At 39.3% G+C, this 17,099-nt stretch overlaps 1 protein-coding gene across 3 annotated transcripts in view; it reads left to right on the forward strand.

Annotated features, from left to right (window-relative positions):
* Window positions 1-17,099, forward strand: part of SLC35F1 (solute carrier family 35 member F1) — a 403,322-nt gene that overhangs the window by 190,584 nt on the left and 195,639 nt on the right. Inside the window, exon 1 of one of the 3 annotated variants that reach the window (XM_047734863.1) lies at window positions 2,429-2,522. The exons of the other annotated variants lie outside the window; for them this stretch is intronic. Coding sequence (XP_047590819.1) covers window positions 2,491-2,522 — 32 coding nt within the window. The 5' untranslated portion in view covers window positions 2,429-2,490. Of the gene's footprint in view, window positions 1-2,428; window positions 2,523-17,099 lie in introns of those variants that run through there. 3 annotated transcript variants of the gene reach the window in all.

The following is a 17,099-nucleotide window of genomic DNA, read 5'->3' on the forward strand; positions in this document are numbered from 1 at the left end:
TCAATCCAGAAGGAAAGCTGTGAAGGAAGCTCTCATTTAACCCAACCAGATATGATGCCAGGTAGCCACAGGAATGGAAGGGAAACGGACTTCTGTATCTGCCTGGACCTACATTTGTACCTAATACTTTTGCTTTGTACTTAATAGTCTGGGACAAGTCTTTGTTGTTGTTGTTGTTTACTTTTCTGAACCTCCATTTACACGTTTGTAAAACTGGGATGATCCTTAGATCTATGAAGGCTGTTTTGGAGATTAAATAAAGGAACACGGGCGCCTGGGATGGCTCAGTTAAAGCCTCTGCCTTCGGCTCAGGTCATGGTCTCAGGGTCCTGGGATCGAGCCCCACATCGGGCTCTCTGCTCAGCGGGGAGCCTGCTTCCCCCTCTCTCTCTGCCTGCCTCTCTGCCTACTTGTGATCTCTGTCTGTCAAATAAATAAATAAAATCTTTAAAAAAATGAATAAATAAAGGAACATACACCTGTGGTATCTGAAATGCATTATGGGCCTCTCAGGAAGAATATGTTGACTATCAGGTAACTATATTACTAATGCAACATTGAAGCATGCAAATAATTTTCATTGACTTTAAAAGTTATTGGCTGTCTTGGAAAACCACTCTGTATTTTCCTTTACTCACACGTTACTATCACACTCCTGATACCCAGTGGAAAGGTGATTCCACACATCAAGCAATTTTGTGACACCAGCTGGGTGTCCTACAGTTCAATTCCACTCTGACACTGTCTCCCTGGAGTTAGCATCAGATGCCATAAGTTAAGAGCTCAGCCTCACAGCACAGTCTCCACTTCAGATGCCAGGTTATCACTATCCATCTTGCTTACTGGTTATAAATCAGGGTTCCCACAACCCCTTCAGGGGTTCAGTTATTTGCTAGAATGGCTTTCAGAACTCTAGGAAACACTAATGTTTATAGGTTTATTATAAAAAGATACAATTAAAGGCTACAGATGAACATCCAGAGGGAAGAGAAGTGTGCAGCAGGATGTAGAGGAAAGGGCTCAGAGCTGCCAAGCTCTGTGGGAGCAGTGTTCTCCTAGTGTCTCCATGTGTTCAGCAACCCTGAAGCTCTCTAAACTTCATTCATTACATAGGTATAATTGATTAAATTGTTGGCAGTTGGTGACTGATTCAACTTCCAGTCCCTCTCCCTTCCCCAGATCTTGGGGAGGTAGGGAGACGATGGTGAGACTGAAAGTTCCAGCCCTCTGATCACGTGGTTGGTTCCCCTGGCAACCAGCCTTCATCCATAGGGACTCTTCAGGAGTCATTCATGAACACATGCTCCGGTATGGTTGAAGGCGGCTAGTCCTGCATAACCAAAAATATTCATTTCACCTTTATTGCTCTGGAGCTATTTCAAGGAGCTGGAAACAAAAGCTGACCCTATAGCTCTTGTTACTTAGGAAATTGCAAAGATTTTAGGAGCTACGTACTGGGAGCCATGGATGAAGACCAAATATATTTCTTATTATAAATCACATTATCCTAATGCCCAATTTATCTTATGAGCTGTCAAATTAGTGACCTGCTGCTTTGGGGATCATAAGGTCTAGCTGAGTACATTCATTTATTACTGTTCATTTATTGTTACTAGTGCCATTCGGCTGTCCTGCCCTGACACCTGCCTTAGTAGAAGGCCAGTTCTGTCGGGGTGTGGAGTGGTTGGTTGTGCCCACCCAAGCCACTGCCCCCTGTGCCCAGCCCTGAAAGCCTGAGGGAGCACATTCCACCTCCTTGTCGAACACGGTCTTCCAGAAATGGCAGGGAAGCCACCACATGGTGCTGAAGGAACCCAAATGTGTGTTTGCTCATCTGTGAAAATGCCAGCCGTCTCTGCAAGGGGAGGCAGCTTGTGTGGAGCTGGGAGTCACCACCTCTCTCCTCTTTCCTTTCTCTTTGTGGGAGGGAGTGGACCTCTCTCCCACAAAGAGAGAAGGTGCAGTTTAGCCCAATGGGTATGAGCTTGCTTTGTTTATGAGTGCAGCTTGTCCAGACTCAGAGGATTGTTTCGGCGGCCTTGAAATGGTTTTGATTTAACGTTTCCATTTGCCAGGATTCAATTCTGCCAGCAGTTATTTTTAACCAGTAATGCCACCTAAAAAAGCTTCAGATGACAGTGTTTTATCAGCAGATGCCTCCTCGTGAACTTACACCGAAAAGGTAAAGACGCCAAAATACTGTGTCACAGAGCTGGCCTTGGAGCATTTAAATAGCATGTGTACCAGTTTGGAGTCATGTCAGGTTTTTCCCCTTTCGTCTGCCTGTCCTTCCTTCCTTCCTCCCTCCCTTATGAGGGAACTGGTTGAGCTAAGGTGGTAAGAATCTTTTCCTTTTCAAATTCATATTAATAGGAGAAAGGCCTCACATTTTTTTAAATTCTATATGACATAGGAACCTTTGGAAGGAATGAAGAAACAGTTAAATTCTGAGTATTTTAAAAATTTAAGTTTGATGAAGATTGGACTGTCATGGAGGAATACGTTGGGGCAAAGAGTATGAGGTAAGCATAGTAAACTGAAAGAAATTTGGTGAGACCTGTTGGGATTCTTCCCAGAGTCCCTTTGTCTTCAGAGACGTGGCTGCTTCTTTTCTCTGGGTATCAGGAGGGTACCTCTCACATAATGGGGTTTTTTTTTAACCTGTTTCAGTGGAACAGGGCAGGGAAAGATCAGGGTGACCTTCCTCCTTCTGCTGTTTTCTCAAACTCCTTCAGTTTAAAATACTCAGTATATCAAGGTGCTATACTCTGGGGTATCCTGACCCTTATCACTTCCTCCCTTCCTTTTTTTTTTCTTTCTTTTTTTAACACTTTTCAAGTATTTAAATACTTCAGTGGTATGTTTAGAACTTAGATTGCATGTCTAGCCTGGTCCAGCTAGATGTCTAACATTACACTCTAGAATACGACTGACCAGGGTCAAATTTACTATTATTGGCTGTAAGGCCCTGGGCAAACTATTGAACCACCTTAATTCTTAGCTACAGCGTCGGTGAATTAATAATATTGGGTTCATAGGATTCTTGTGAGCTTTAGAGAATGCATGAAGAACAGTGCCAGACTCTAATAAATGCTCAGTAAATGTTAGCTACTTTTCTTTATTTACTTGTGGAGAATTTTGTAAGTTTTAGTAATATTATTTGTGATAGTTGTGATTCATTTCTCAGGTTCAGCCACTATAGAAGTTGTATCATAACCAAAAAGTATAAAGGGAGAGGTAAAATAATCCCTAATAGTATTTTTTAAATAAATAAATAAACAACTGAAAGTAAAAAGAATACATTATTCTAAAAACTCTCAGTATAGCTACTGAAGACAGGAACTTCACAGCTTTGGACCAATGTCACCCAGCTCCTAGTGATCTTTAGTTATTTGGCCTAGTGCCCTTCCAAGTTAAAAAGATCCTTAAGGCTGAATCTGCCTGTTTCTCTTCTCTGTCTAAAGCCTACAGAATAACTCCTCCCCTCCAAGTCCAGACCTGTTCGTTCTGTACTGCAACCACGATCTAAGCATTTTTGTCCTAGACATGGACATCCTTGCTCCTCCTCTTCTTGACTCCTTCCATTATGCCTTCCCAGATCCTTTCCCATCTTTCTTTCCACAGCTCGTTCTCAAAGCCTTCTGATACTCCACTTGGCTTCCTCCTCAGGACACTACTTTTCTTATAGTCTTCTCAAACTGTAGCCGAGTATTATTTCACATCTGCGGTTCCTCAGAGTGACACAGTAGATCTGTTACTCTGTTTCTTTGTGTCCAACTATGGCCCAACCTTTCTCTTGTGGACATGCCATTAACTAATACTGCCCCTCTCCCACCTTCTTGCTATTGTCTACCTCCCCCAGTCTTGCTCATTCATTTTGGTAAATTGGGGGGCACCTGGGTGGCTCAGTCGTTAAGTGTCTGACTTCGGCTCAAGTCATGGTCCCAGGGTCCTGCGATCGAGCCCCGTATCAGGCTCCCTGTTCAGCCCCCTGCTTGTATTCCTGCTCTTCTGTCTCTCTCTCTCTCTCTCTCTGTCAAATCAATAAAATCCTTAAAAAAAAAAAAAGATTTTGGTAATTGGGTCAGTCTCCGTCCTCCCCTCCGTGTCCACAGGAGTGACCCACTGAACAGCCTGGACCTCAGTTCCTTCACCTGTTTCTCTCCTCCTCTTTGACCCTTCTATACTCCAGCTCAGAAACGCACACTACGTTTACTCCTGGACTTTGTCATCACTATCTCCAAAGTAAATAACACACTCTCTGTGAAGCTTTCTTTTGTTTTACTTTGCTTGCTCCATCAGTCACACTATGACCATTCTTTGGCATTCTTTCTACCTCATTATTCCCTTTAATTCATTATTCAAGCATCTTATAATAGCATGCTTATCTATCTTAGGTTCCCAGAATTCTTTTAAAAAAAAAATATTTATTTATTTATTTATTTAAGAGAGAGGGCACACAGAGGGAGGGAGCACACAAAGGGAGAGGGAGAAGCAGACTCCCTGTTGAGCAGGGATCCCAATGCAGGGCTTGATCCCATGACCCTGGGATCATGACCTGAACAGAAGGCAGATGCTTAACTGACTGAGCCACCCAGACACCCCAACCAAGAATCCTATTAAAAATAGGACACCCCTACCTTTCTTCTCAAATTTTTATCACACCCATCAGATAAAATATGAACTCTAGAAGAACACACCTATATGCTTTATTTGTGCCTATTTCTGACCAGTGGAGTACTAATAAAGAAAAATCATACTAATCTTGAAGATATCCTCAATACTACCGGGCAACACTCTTCCTTTTTTTCTCTTCAGCTCAGTCTGTGAAACTCCACTCTCAAATCCCAGTCATCCCTCTGTCTCTGCTTCCTTGTATTTCATAGACAAAATAGTAACCATCAGTATATCAGGCCTGCAACTAAATGTTGATAATACTTATGTTATTAATCCCCAAAACCTGTAATATAATACTCATTCTCTCCCTCAAGCTCCCTGTACAATAGAAGAGCAGACTCTCCGTAAAACTAAAAATGCCCCCCATCCCAAGTAAGGTTTGTATACTTTTTGCTTTCTCTAGAACCTTAAACTAAGAACTCTCCTTCCTCTTTCATTATAGTCATTGCTGTTCTTTCAACAGGAACTCATAAATTGCTTGATTCTTCTCCCCACACCAAGCCAAGGGTCTCATTTTCCTAATGGCACCACCATCCACCTAGCTGCTTGTGGGAAAAGTCATCAGACATCCTTGTTCTTCTTTTTCTTTCACAGCCATACAATCTGTCAGCAGGAACTATTGGCTTTACAACAACTGTAAGCAAAGTCTGATCACTCCTCACCATTTCACTGCTATATCTGTTTTACATGTACCACACTAGGAGCCCTCTAACAGATTTTACTTTGTTGTTGTTGTTTGATCTCCTATAATCCATCTCCATGCAATAGGGAGAGTAATTGTTATAAAGTTTGAATATGCCACTCCCTCTGTTGAAAACTCTATAATACATTCTTATTGTGATTAGAATAAAATAATAAGATTCAAAGTCCTTCTTTGGCTGATGGGCTATGCTTACCTCTTAGATGTTACTTTCTACCACTTTCCCTCATTTACCACACTCACTGGCTATCATTTAGTCCTTTAGATATACCGATTTTTGTGTCCCTACCCTAGAGTCCCTCTGTTTTGCATGCTTTTGCCTCATATTGTTTCATGACTAGATTTTTTTCATCACTTCAGTCTCTACTAAAATGTCACCTCCCTTCATAGGCCTTTCCTTACTACTTTGTATAAATAACACTGCACCCCTTAACATCACTTTGTATCATTTTCTTCATTGCATTTACCACCAACTAATACTAATATTATTTGCTTATTGTTTATTAGTTTTCCCCAAATAAATGGCAAGCTCATTATGGATGGGAATCTAGCCTGTTTTATTTGTTGCTCTTCTATAATGCTTAGAACAATGTCTGTTATATAGAAGATGCTCAAGAAATGTCTATTAAATGAAAGAATGGATTGACCAGAAAACTAGATCCTTCCTATAAATATTTACAGTTGCTAAGTTTGTGCTTTCTCAAAAGAAAATCAAAATGAAAACAAGCAAGCAAAAAACCTCATGCCTGCTTTCCAACAATTCCCTCCATTACTGCTCTATTTTCTGTTCCGTGTTCTGAATCCTGCACTCTCAACTTCCAAATCCTTTACTCCTATTTTCATTTGGGCTGCATATCTACTCAATAGAGCCTGGGGAAAGAACTGGGAAACACATGTAAATATATTTTTCCTTAACTATTTGCCCCTCAAATGGAACTCTTTACCAGGGAAGATTTTCTTCATTGCCCAAGAAAACTAGAAAAATGAACACATAGCCTGTCAATGTTGGACTCTGTCTTCTTCATTCCATTCTTCTAGTCCATTCTAAGAAGAATGGACTAGAGACTAGACCAATTTTTCTACACATAAAAAAGTTTTCAAAATAATATTGGGCACTTTTGGACTTGAGTGTAAATTAGACATACACACCTATACACACATGGGCAAAGTGTGTGTGTGTGTGTCTGTGTGTGTGTGTGTGATCAGAATTGTCAGTATTGATTAGTAGAGATAGTAATAAATAGTATAGATAGATAAATAAATAGTATAGATGGTGTTGGGGATCAGGGAAAAATTATAGATATTTTCAGAGAATTTTCAGAGAATTAAGTATTCCCTCAAATTACAGCAAATTCAATCCTGCCTGGAGTTTTATCAGTAGGTCTTTATGAGCCCCCAGTTCTCACACTGTTTTGGCACAATGAGAACTTTAGATCCTACCCTGAAGTGCTATGATGGGTTAAAACACTTTCTGAATCATTCCAGAAAGAATGAGCAGTATAAAATTTTAGTGTGCAATCCACATAATGATTTGGAGATTGATAGTCTGTGTTTGGTGTACACTGTATACAACTCAAATATTTGATTCATTAAAAAATTCTGCTGCTGCCAAATAACAAAGAATTCATTGCTCTGCCAGGCCAAGGTAATATCCCTCTGGAGCTTGATATGTAACTGTACCAGTTTACTAGTTCCATAGTTCTTCTATAATTAAAGTATGAAGTGAGCTTTTATCATGATCAAGACTCGTTTGTCACAGTCATCATATTGATGCCAGCGCCTAAGCTACTTCTGGATAAATTGGTTTAAGAATCTGAAGGAGTCACTGTAGATTTTATAAATGGTGATTTATCACTGTCTTGGGCTCTGGGACAGTCTGCCTGTATATCCATAGTCCCCTGTGGTGGGAGATGCCAGAAAACTCCTTGAGAAGTGGAAGATCCTCAAAAATGCTAAAAGTGCTAAGAGGTCCTTGTTTGCAGATACCTTTTTGTTTATTTGTAGATACTTTTTAATGTACATGTGTAAAAATACCTTGGATGTATGATTAAAGGAAAGGAAATTACTTGAGAATGTTTCTCAAGAACGGTCTTTTCCTAAAATGCCTTGTCTGTTGCTGCACTGTGTTATTACTAGCACATGGGTTGAGGAATTGTGTTGGAGCCCATTTATACTGTTTTCCCATGTGGAAAATGATCAATCAACTACTATCCATTAATTTTTTTCTTTTTTTTATATCAAGCCATAGATGGAGAAATGAGTTTAGCTTCTTATGTTTCACTGACATTTTCTGGGTATATTATTTTCTCACACTGGAAAAATTAAACTTCTTGTAAGATTAAATTGCAATTCTTATTGCTTTTCTTTGTTTTGAATCATTCTAAAGTCCTCTATGACTATGCTCCTTTGAAGTCATTCCTGCTGGATAAATTATAACAGCTTCAAGTCAAAGAAACTTAGAAAACATAGTGAAAGTTAATGAAGAAGAGTACCAAAGAAGAAGATTAATTTAAAAAGGAACTTCACATGTAGGAACAACTTCCTCATTACTGGGAATCACTGTAGAGGGAAGATGAGATGCAGATAAGAAATAGTAAGGCAAAGCCTTATGCTAAAATCTGAATGTTTGAGATCATTGTATTTAAGGGATTCATCTACTCATAGTAGAAATGGGTGATATAAACAGATACGGAGCATATGAAGAAATATGAATGTCCAAAGGTTTGTGATTATGTCAGGTCATTGATCATAGTCATGGTGGTTGGGAGTGGAAAGACTGCAGAATACTAGCTCTTAAAATCCCAAAGACATTGACTGATACCTCTATGGGGTTTTCCCTGTGTTTTTCTTTCCAGTGCCAGAGATACAGTAGCCTTCTGTTCAAAGCTCATACATCAACTTTCCTTACTACCTGAAAAGGAAAGCACTATAATCTAAGTAAATAATGCTCAGGATCAAGCCTTCAGCTGAATATGAAACTTTTATTAGAGTTTCACTATCTGGCAATTAGAATGTAAGAACTTCAGAGAACAGGGACACCTAGGTGGCTCAGTCAGTTAAGTGCCTGCCTTCGGCTCACGTCATGATCCAAGGGTCCTTGGATTAAGTCCCACTTCAGGCTCCTTGCTCAGTGGGGAACCTGCTTCTCCCTCTGCCTCCCACTCCCTCTGCTTGTGTTCTCTCTCTCTGACAAATAAATAAACAAAAATCTTTAAAAAAATGATTTCGGAGAACATATAAATCTTTACTGGTTAGGGACAGGTGCTAAAGTTGACCTAAATATTGCAGAAGGAGCGTGTGGTAGAAAGAGGAGTTATTCTGAGTTAACTTGTCTTACAATAGGAATAAGTTACATAAGGTAGAAACAAGTGAACAAATGTAATATATTAGAAGACAGAACACCAGCAACCCCCACACAGGTGATATTCAGCAAATATTTACTGAGTGAATGAAGACAATAATTCTAAAGCATAAAAGACTAAACTTCAGTTGAGATGTTGAGATGTAGCAATGTAAACCTTTCTTAATCCATATGAGGCAGTGTACTGAAGCCAGGATATCCTGAGGGAAGTGCACAAAAATCAGGAGAAGAACCTGTGAGGAGCATTAAGAAACTGGTAGATCCATGCTTTCACTTTCTAATAGAAGAACTCAGAAACCATATTACACATACTAAAAGCTCAGCTGCTTTTAAGGCATATGGGGAGATTTCACAACCTGGCTACTGACATAGTCTAGGCCATTAACAGCCTTCAGAAAACCCTTCTTTATACCTAGAGTTACCATTCTCTTTAGTCTTTCATTCAGCATAGAATTATTAAGGGCCTTCTTTCTGTGGGAGACTATGTTAGTCACTGGGGATATACTGGAGAGCATACCAGTAGGGGTCTTATATAATAACAGGGGATTAAAGCCAAAAGAACTGCAAGTCTCAAACCCTCTTTATGGAATTTCTAGAGACACCTAAAGACAACAGAAGAGATAAAAATAAGGACATTGGGGCACCTGGGTGACTCAGTGGGTTAAAGCTTCTGCCTTCGGCGCAGGTCATGATCCCAGGGTGCTGGGATCGAGCCCCGCATCGGGCTCTCTGCTCTGCGGAGAGCCTGCTTCCCCCTCTCTCTCTCTGCCTGCCTCTCTGCCTACTTATGATCTCTGTCTCTATCAAATAAATAAATAAAATCTTAAAAAAAAAAAAAAGAAGGACATTGGAGGAAACTTTAGCCTTTGACATTACAGCAAGGGCAAATGGTAAACACAGTCTAACTCCTAGCCAGATAAACATAAAATCTCACACTAAAGTCCTCTCTACTTCACGTTTGTTTGCTAGTTTGTATTGTCTGTTATATCATGTGTAGCTTTCCACAAAAAGTTTTAGAGCGTGAAAAAATGCAAAACAAGAACAACAACAACAAAACACTGTATGAAAAAACAAAGCAAGCATTATGATCAGATTTAGACAAGGCAGAGATTTTGGAATTATCAGACTGGGAATTTAAAATAACATTGATTAATTCACTAAGGACTGTAATGGAAAAAGTGAACAATATGCAAGAATAAGTAGTTAATGTAGGCAGAGAAATGGAAACTCTAAGAAGGGATTGAAAGGAAGTACTAGAAAGCAAAAGCCCCATAAGAATGCCTTCAGTGGGTTTATTAGTGGTCTGCAGATGACCAAGAAGAAAATCAGTGAGCTTGAAAATATGTCAGTAAAAACTTCTAAAACTGAAATGCAAGGTATATTTAAAAAAAAAAAAGTGAAAAAAAATGGAATAGAATATCCAAGAACTGTGGAATAATTGCAAGAGGTGTTAACATACATATAATGTGAATATTGGAAGGAGAAGAAAGAAAAGGCAACAGAATAAATATATAATAATGGCTGAGAATTTTTCAAAATTAATGATAGACAGTAAACCACAGATCAAGGAAGTTTGGAGAACACTAAGCCAAATAAACAGGTACCTGTACGGCTCATGAAGCAGTATAGTGTTATTTGAGAATGGACTTGGATTACTCATAAATGTACACTGCAAGACAAAAAAGGAAGGAAAGAACAAAGGCAACAAATAGAAAACAGTTACAAATATGACTGATATTAATCCAGCTATATCAATTATCATTTTAAATGTGAATGTTTTAAATATATCAATTAAAAATGAGGCTTTCAGAGTGAATAGAAAAATAAGCCCCAACTATATAGTCTACAAGAAACCTGTTTTAAATTAAAAGACATGGATAGGGGCACCTGGGTGGCTCAGTGGGTTAAGCCTCTGCCTTCAGCTCAGGTCATGATCCCAGGGTCCTGGGATTGAGCCCCGCATCGGGCTCTCTGCTCAGCAGGAGGCCTGCTTCTTCTTCTCTCTCTGCCTGCCTCTCTGCCTACTTGTGATCTCTGTCAAATAAATAAATAAAATCTTCCCAAAAAAAAAGTCTTAAAAAGACATGGATAGATTAAAAGTAAAGGAATGGAGAAAAATATACTATGCTAACACTAATCCAAAGAAAGCTGGCATAGCTATATTAATTTTGGAGACAGTAGACTTCACAGCAAGGAAAATTATAGTAATCTCTCAATATTATCTTTTCTAGCTATGTTTTCATTTCTTTAACTTCTCCCCCTAGGTTCTATTTCCAAGTTTATTAGTGTAGAGCAGAATACCAGGCACCAGTTATCAATCCTAAAGGAATAGAATATCGTACACCAGTTACTAATCCCAGGAGAAGACTCTAAATGTTTCTGCTCATTGCATCTTTGTATTGGAGTCACTGGTAAACACAACACAGTCAAGTACTGAACGGAACAGTACTTTATAGAGAGGAGACAGAGCAATATCACCTTTAGTGACAGGTATCAGGCTCCCATGGCCAGTGAGTCTTTCCCTGTGGCCAATGCAGGGCCGTTGGCCTACAGACACCTCATCCTCTCCTTGTGGAGGACAGGTGTAACAGTAGGGTGACGTGATGCACATGCTGTTAGCGGTGACAAAGGAGTAGTCATTGAACCTCAAGTAAGTATGTTCCCACACAAGGTGATAAGCCAGGCACAAGCTGCATGGATTTTTTTATCTCTTGGTAAGGAAGTGTTCCCAAACGGTTTAGGAGCTCTCCCAGCTCTTGCTTCAGATAATGCCGAGCATCGGTCAGCTGGTTTTACTGCCAGCACAGTTTTGCACTGATATAAGAGAGGAACTACTAGTATTTACAGTGTGCTACTTTTTCTGGCAGGTGCTTTGCTGATGTCTTCTAATTACGTGATAGATTATAACTGGAAGTGCATTTCTATGTAACTGCAGCACACTGTGGGTGCCATTATGAGGAATTACATTTTTAACCACAAAAGAGTAAAAATGACTGTTCAGAGAAGCAGGCTCTAGGATATCATTGCTTTTGTGAAATAGGATTACAGTGTATGTGCAATTAAAGAAGTTAGCCTTGACCTTCAGCATGTCTATCAAGGTCATTATCTGTTGTGTTCAGAGACAGCTTTGTTTCACATCTTGTAGCTGTTCCAGCTGAGTCTGTCAGGTGTAACTTTATCCATAATTCCACATTGACATGCTTGTCATTGCACCCTGGGAAGAATGATTCATGCTTAGTGTGTCAAAGCTGGCCATCAACTGTCAGCAGGGACAGGAGATAAAGAGAAGATTTGTAGAGGTGAAGAGGGTCCTAAAGCTCCTAGAAAGGAGGAAGGTGCACTGACCAGATAGCAGGTGTACTGAGCACTTTTTGGTTGACAAATGGAAGTAGAAGTAACACTGCAGTACCAACCAGGAGAAGAGAAGTGATAGGAATCAAGGACAAAGTTGTGGTTTTATTGATTAGGCCGTATTCTCTCCTATTTTTTTCTAGAATAAAAATACCTGTGTTCAGAGTACGCCAGAGTTTACACAACAATTAACATCAGTTGTTTCTTTGAGGCTTCACCACCAGAATTTTAAAGTGGACGGTGTGTTTTATAGACACTGAACCTGGCCAGCAGGGCGTGTTCCTTGCAGCACACCAGGTACTGTTTTGAACCAGAGACCCCTGGAGTAGTTTGATCTTCTCTCTGAAATTTTCTACTCACACTTTCCCCTACCACAGCATAACTCTGCTAAGGTTCATATAAGTCTTTCAAATAAGAAGGAATAAACGAGCAAAGAATTGGATGACAAAATGACAGCAAGCCAACTCCTACCCAGGTAGAAAATGTATATGGATGCTTTATATCCAGTAAATATGTGGCTAAGGTTAATAAAACTGTTAATAATAAAAACAGAAAGTCTCTTATTCATGTCTGAGTTAAAAGAAAATATGAAAAATCAATTTACCTCCAATGTGTGTTTTTATTTGAAGATCTAAGGTTGAATGGTTGGAAGTAAACATGGAAATTTTCACTTCCTCCTTGAGATAATTCAAATATGCAATTGAGAGACAAACTTGGTGCCTTGATAAAGGAAGACTTAGCAAACACAGTATTTCATACTATTCCTTTTTGTAGTGTCTTTAAGTTTCTTTATACCCCAAGGCTTTCTCTGCCACCATACTGTAATGCAGAATGGGGGAGAGGCATGCATTTCTTCTGTAAAGTGGGAGAAAGGACATGACGAAAGAGAGGGGAAAAGGAGCACAGGCATGACCATCAACTATAGATTGTCAGGCAGACCCAGTTAGGAAAGCTTATATAGGGGAAGCTGATGATCTGTAACTAATGTCTTCAAACTGGATCTTGCTTGCAAGCATTTGTAAAGTTTCTGTGGGTACACATAACCCAGTTTGATGACCATTGGATTATAAAATGAATATAAGAGTGATCAACATTTTACAACTTTGCAGTAAGTGAAAATCTTGAAGGTATTTCTAGAAATGAAAGCCTTCTTCTAGGGGCATTGAAGATGTATTGCTTAAATATAATGCCTGTAACTGTAATTTAATTCAAGCCATATTTACTACCAAGATGTATAAAATAAGCAATACGCATCCAAATGAAAGGGACTTGACAATTTATATTATTTAAATAGTGCTTTAGCATCTATCTCATGCTAAATGAAAAAGATAAATATATTGTTATATTAATCCTTTCTAAATTACTACTTTAAAAAATAAATTGTTACTTTAATAGGAGTTATAGCTCTGAAGACTTTTTTTTTTTTTTTTTAAGACAGAGAGTATGAGCAGCTGGGGAGGGTCAGAGAGAGAATCTCAAGCAGGTTCCACACTCTGCATGGAGTTCAGCATGGGGCTCTATCTCACAACCCCAAGATCATGACCTGAACTGAAATCAAGAGTCAGATGCTCAACCAGCTGAGCCACCCAAGCGCCCTGCTCTGAAGACTATTTTAAAAACAAAACCAGAGGGGCACCTGGGTGGCTCAGTGGGTTAAGCATCTGCCTTTGGCTTGGGTAATGATCCCAGGATCCTGGGATTGAGCCCTACATTGGGCTCCCTGCTCAGCGGGGATCCTGTTTCTCCCTCTCCCTCCGCTACTCTCCCTGTTTGTGCTTTCTCTCACTCTCTCTCCTGCTATCTGTCAAATAAATAAATAAAATCTCTAAAACAAAACAAAAACAGAAAAGTGAAATGTCAAGGTGTATCAAACAGTGGGAAAAAAATGCAATGAAAGGACTGAAAAAGATGGAGGTAAAAAACCTGTGATGGTTTATATGGTATAAAAGAAAGTGACTTAGAATGGTTAATTCATGCATGTTCCTTTGGTTTTCGAGGAGTTTCACAGAGCAGTTTTCCTTGCTGGGCTTCTGGTAGCTCTCCATTTTGTTTTGTTTTTGTTTTTGTTTTTTCCTCTCAGTTCACTTCTAATTGTATTTACTGAGTTGAGTCCTTGCAATGTGCTTGTTAATACTACTGGGTACTGACGACAAGCTGAGGATCATGACCATCTTGTGAGAAGTTTGCTACTTCTGTCTCCCACTCTGTCCCTACACTGGGCTCGACACACAGAAAAGACAGAGTTCAGAAGAAGAGGTATTAAAGCATATGTTTGCTGGTAGAAGACCTTGTTCACATCCCAGTCTCACCATAAGAATCTTGTAACCCAGTGAGGGTCTCTCATTGTACTTAAGCTTCAGTTTCCTAATCTTTTTTTTTTTTTTAAAGATTTTATTTATTTATTTATTTATTCATGAGAGAGAGAGAGATTGAGAGGACGAGGCAGAGCGAGAAGCAGACTTCCCATTGAGCAGGGAGCCCAGTGCAGGGCTCGATCCCAGGACCTGGGATTATGACCCAAACTGAAGGCAGAAGCTTAACCACCTGAGCCTCCCAGGCGCCCCATCAGTTTCCTAATCTTAAAATTAGGAGATAATGATGCTTTGCAGAGTTGTTGCAGCAATTAAATAAAAACGTGTCTGGAAAAAGCCTTGGTAAGATGCCATCAGGTGTGGGTTACTGTGGAGATTATTCCCATTCTTCTTTACTAATACCTCTAAGCATTTTCTGCTTTGTCCACATCATTAAGCCTTTCTAGCTTCACTGAGTTTTCAGTTTACTACATTAATGCTGCTCTTTTCTACTGCTGGAATTCTCTCTTCTTTGATCTTTAGCTGAGAATGTACTAAACCTTACTCTTAACCCTAGAGCACCTGCTGTCTGCTTTTTCTTTCTTTCTTCTTCTTTTTTTAAATCTGAGCTGCCAGGGGAGACATAAAACATGTGAGTAATCCATCCAAGATATTTAATTTTATGTTGACACATCTGCTCAAACAGCCTCTCATTCATCCATTCTCCACTGTGTATTTCTTTAAACCCTTTCTCTTCTCTTCCTCCTTTTCAAAACACCTTGCCTCCCTCTGACATGAAAAGGTAGGAATCATCCAGCGACTACTTCAAGTACGGCGACCTACACTACCTCCTCTCATTTCCTTCTCTCTGTCACTTTAGTGCTCACTTTTCAACTTGATTCCTTCCTCTTGTCTTTGAAACTTGTGTTCCTAAAAGGGGGCCGCTCATTAGACCGTGCTGAGACCTTATGAAATGGACCTCTGTTTTCTTATTTTCTTCCTGTTCTTCCTGGCCACATTCTCCAACTTGCTGAAGCCAGCAGTCTGTGATCGCTAGCTCATTCCCTGCACAATCTAGATTTTTAACCCATGACTTTGGTCAAACTACAGATGAGAAGGTCATTAATGGTTTCATTGTGTAATAGAATCTCCGCGTCAAGTGAGACCTTAGAGATCACACTGTCTCACCTCATAAATGATGCTGGGATAACATCTATGACTTTTGTACAGATGTTTATCCAATCTCTGCTGTATTATTTGTAGTGGGAGGAGACTCAGTATTTCACAAGGCAGGCAATTCTAATTTCAAACAGTTATACAGTTGAGGTTTATTTTTGCATACATGCAAAGTGTGTAACTTCCAAAAGTGACCCCATTTCTGCTATCTGAGGCCTCATGTATGTCTCACTCTTCCTTTTTAGTGAAAAGAGATGGTCATTCTCAGGCCTGCAGCAGACAACTGAGAGGTTAGTCATTTACACCTTGCTATACCAACAACCCTATTTATATTTACTTGATTCTAAATATTATCACCTTTATCAATGCAGACACTTTCAAAACAGAGTCTTTTCAGGAATTTTTACTATATTTTCCTAAGTGAAGGGATATTCAGTTTTGGGTTTACTTTTCTGGTGGCACTGTACTTATTGCTTGTGACATAGAACAAAGGGAGGAAAAAAAAACAACACATGGACACTTGCAGCAACTACATTCTGAAAACAGAAGTCGAAAGAAGGGGAATGGTTTGTTTTATGGGGGCAGTCATGGAATGAGAGGGCTTCTGAATTATCAGAGTTGATTTTCTAGGTAAGAAGGATCAATAATTTGAAGTAAGTTTTAAAACACTTTATAACAAATACAATGAACCAAAAAGAGCAATCCAGAATAAAAAAATTTCATTGAAGTGTTACTCACAGATGTTAAGTGTACAGTTTGATAAATTCTGGTAATTATATATAATTGTACGTCAATGTTAAGTGTGCAGTTTGATGAATTTTGGTAATTAGATATAATTGTGCAACCATCACCAAAGTAAAGATAGAGTATTACTATTACCCTAAAGATTCCTCAGACCCTTTGCAGAAAATCCCCTCCTTAAATTTCCCAAGGCGAAGCAACCATTGATTGCCTTCTGTCAGTATAGTTTTGTCTTGTCTAGAATTTTCTGTAACTGGAGTCACAGAGTGTGTTCTCTTTTGTGTTTGGCTTCTTTCACGTGGCGTGATGTTGGAGGTTCACCCATGTTGTTGCATGTATTAATATCTCAACCTTTTTTATTGCTGAGTATTGTTCTGTGGTATGGATATAGCACAATGTGTTTATTAATTCACCAGTTGAGAGAGATTAAATTTGCTTCCAGTTTCTTGCTGTTATGAATAATGCTGCCACGAACATTCGCATATACATTTTTGTGTGACATATGTTTTCATTTCCTATGGGATAAATGTCTAGAAATGCAAATTGCTGGTTCACTCAGGAAATGTATGTTTAGGACGTTTTCCAAAGCAACTATACCATTTTGTATTGCCGTCAACAGCGTAGTAGAGTTGCAGTTGCTCTGAGTCCTCGTCAACACTCGTCAGTCATCTTAACTTTAGCCACTCTAGTGGGGGTGTGGTGGTATTTCACTATGGTTTTAATTTGCATTTCTCTGAGGACTAGTGATGTACAGCATCTTTTCATATGTTTCTTAGCCATTCATATATCTTGTGAGGTATCT

Source organism: Lutra lutra, chromosome 6 (assembly GCF_902655055.1).
Source record: "Lutra lutra chromosome 6, mLutLut1.2, whole genome shotgun sequence".
NCBI classification, from domain to species: Eukaryota; Metazoa; Chordata; class Mammalia; order Carnivora; family Mustelidae; genus Lutra; species Lutra lutra.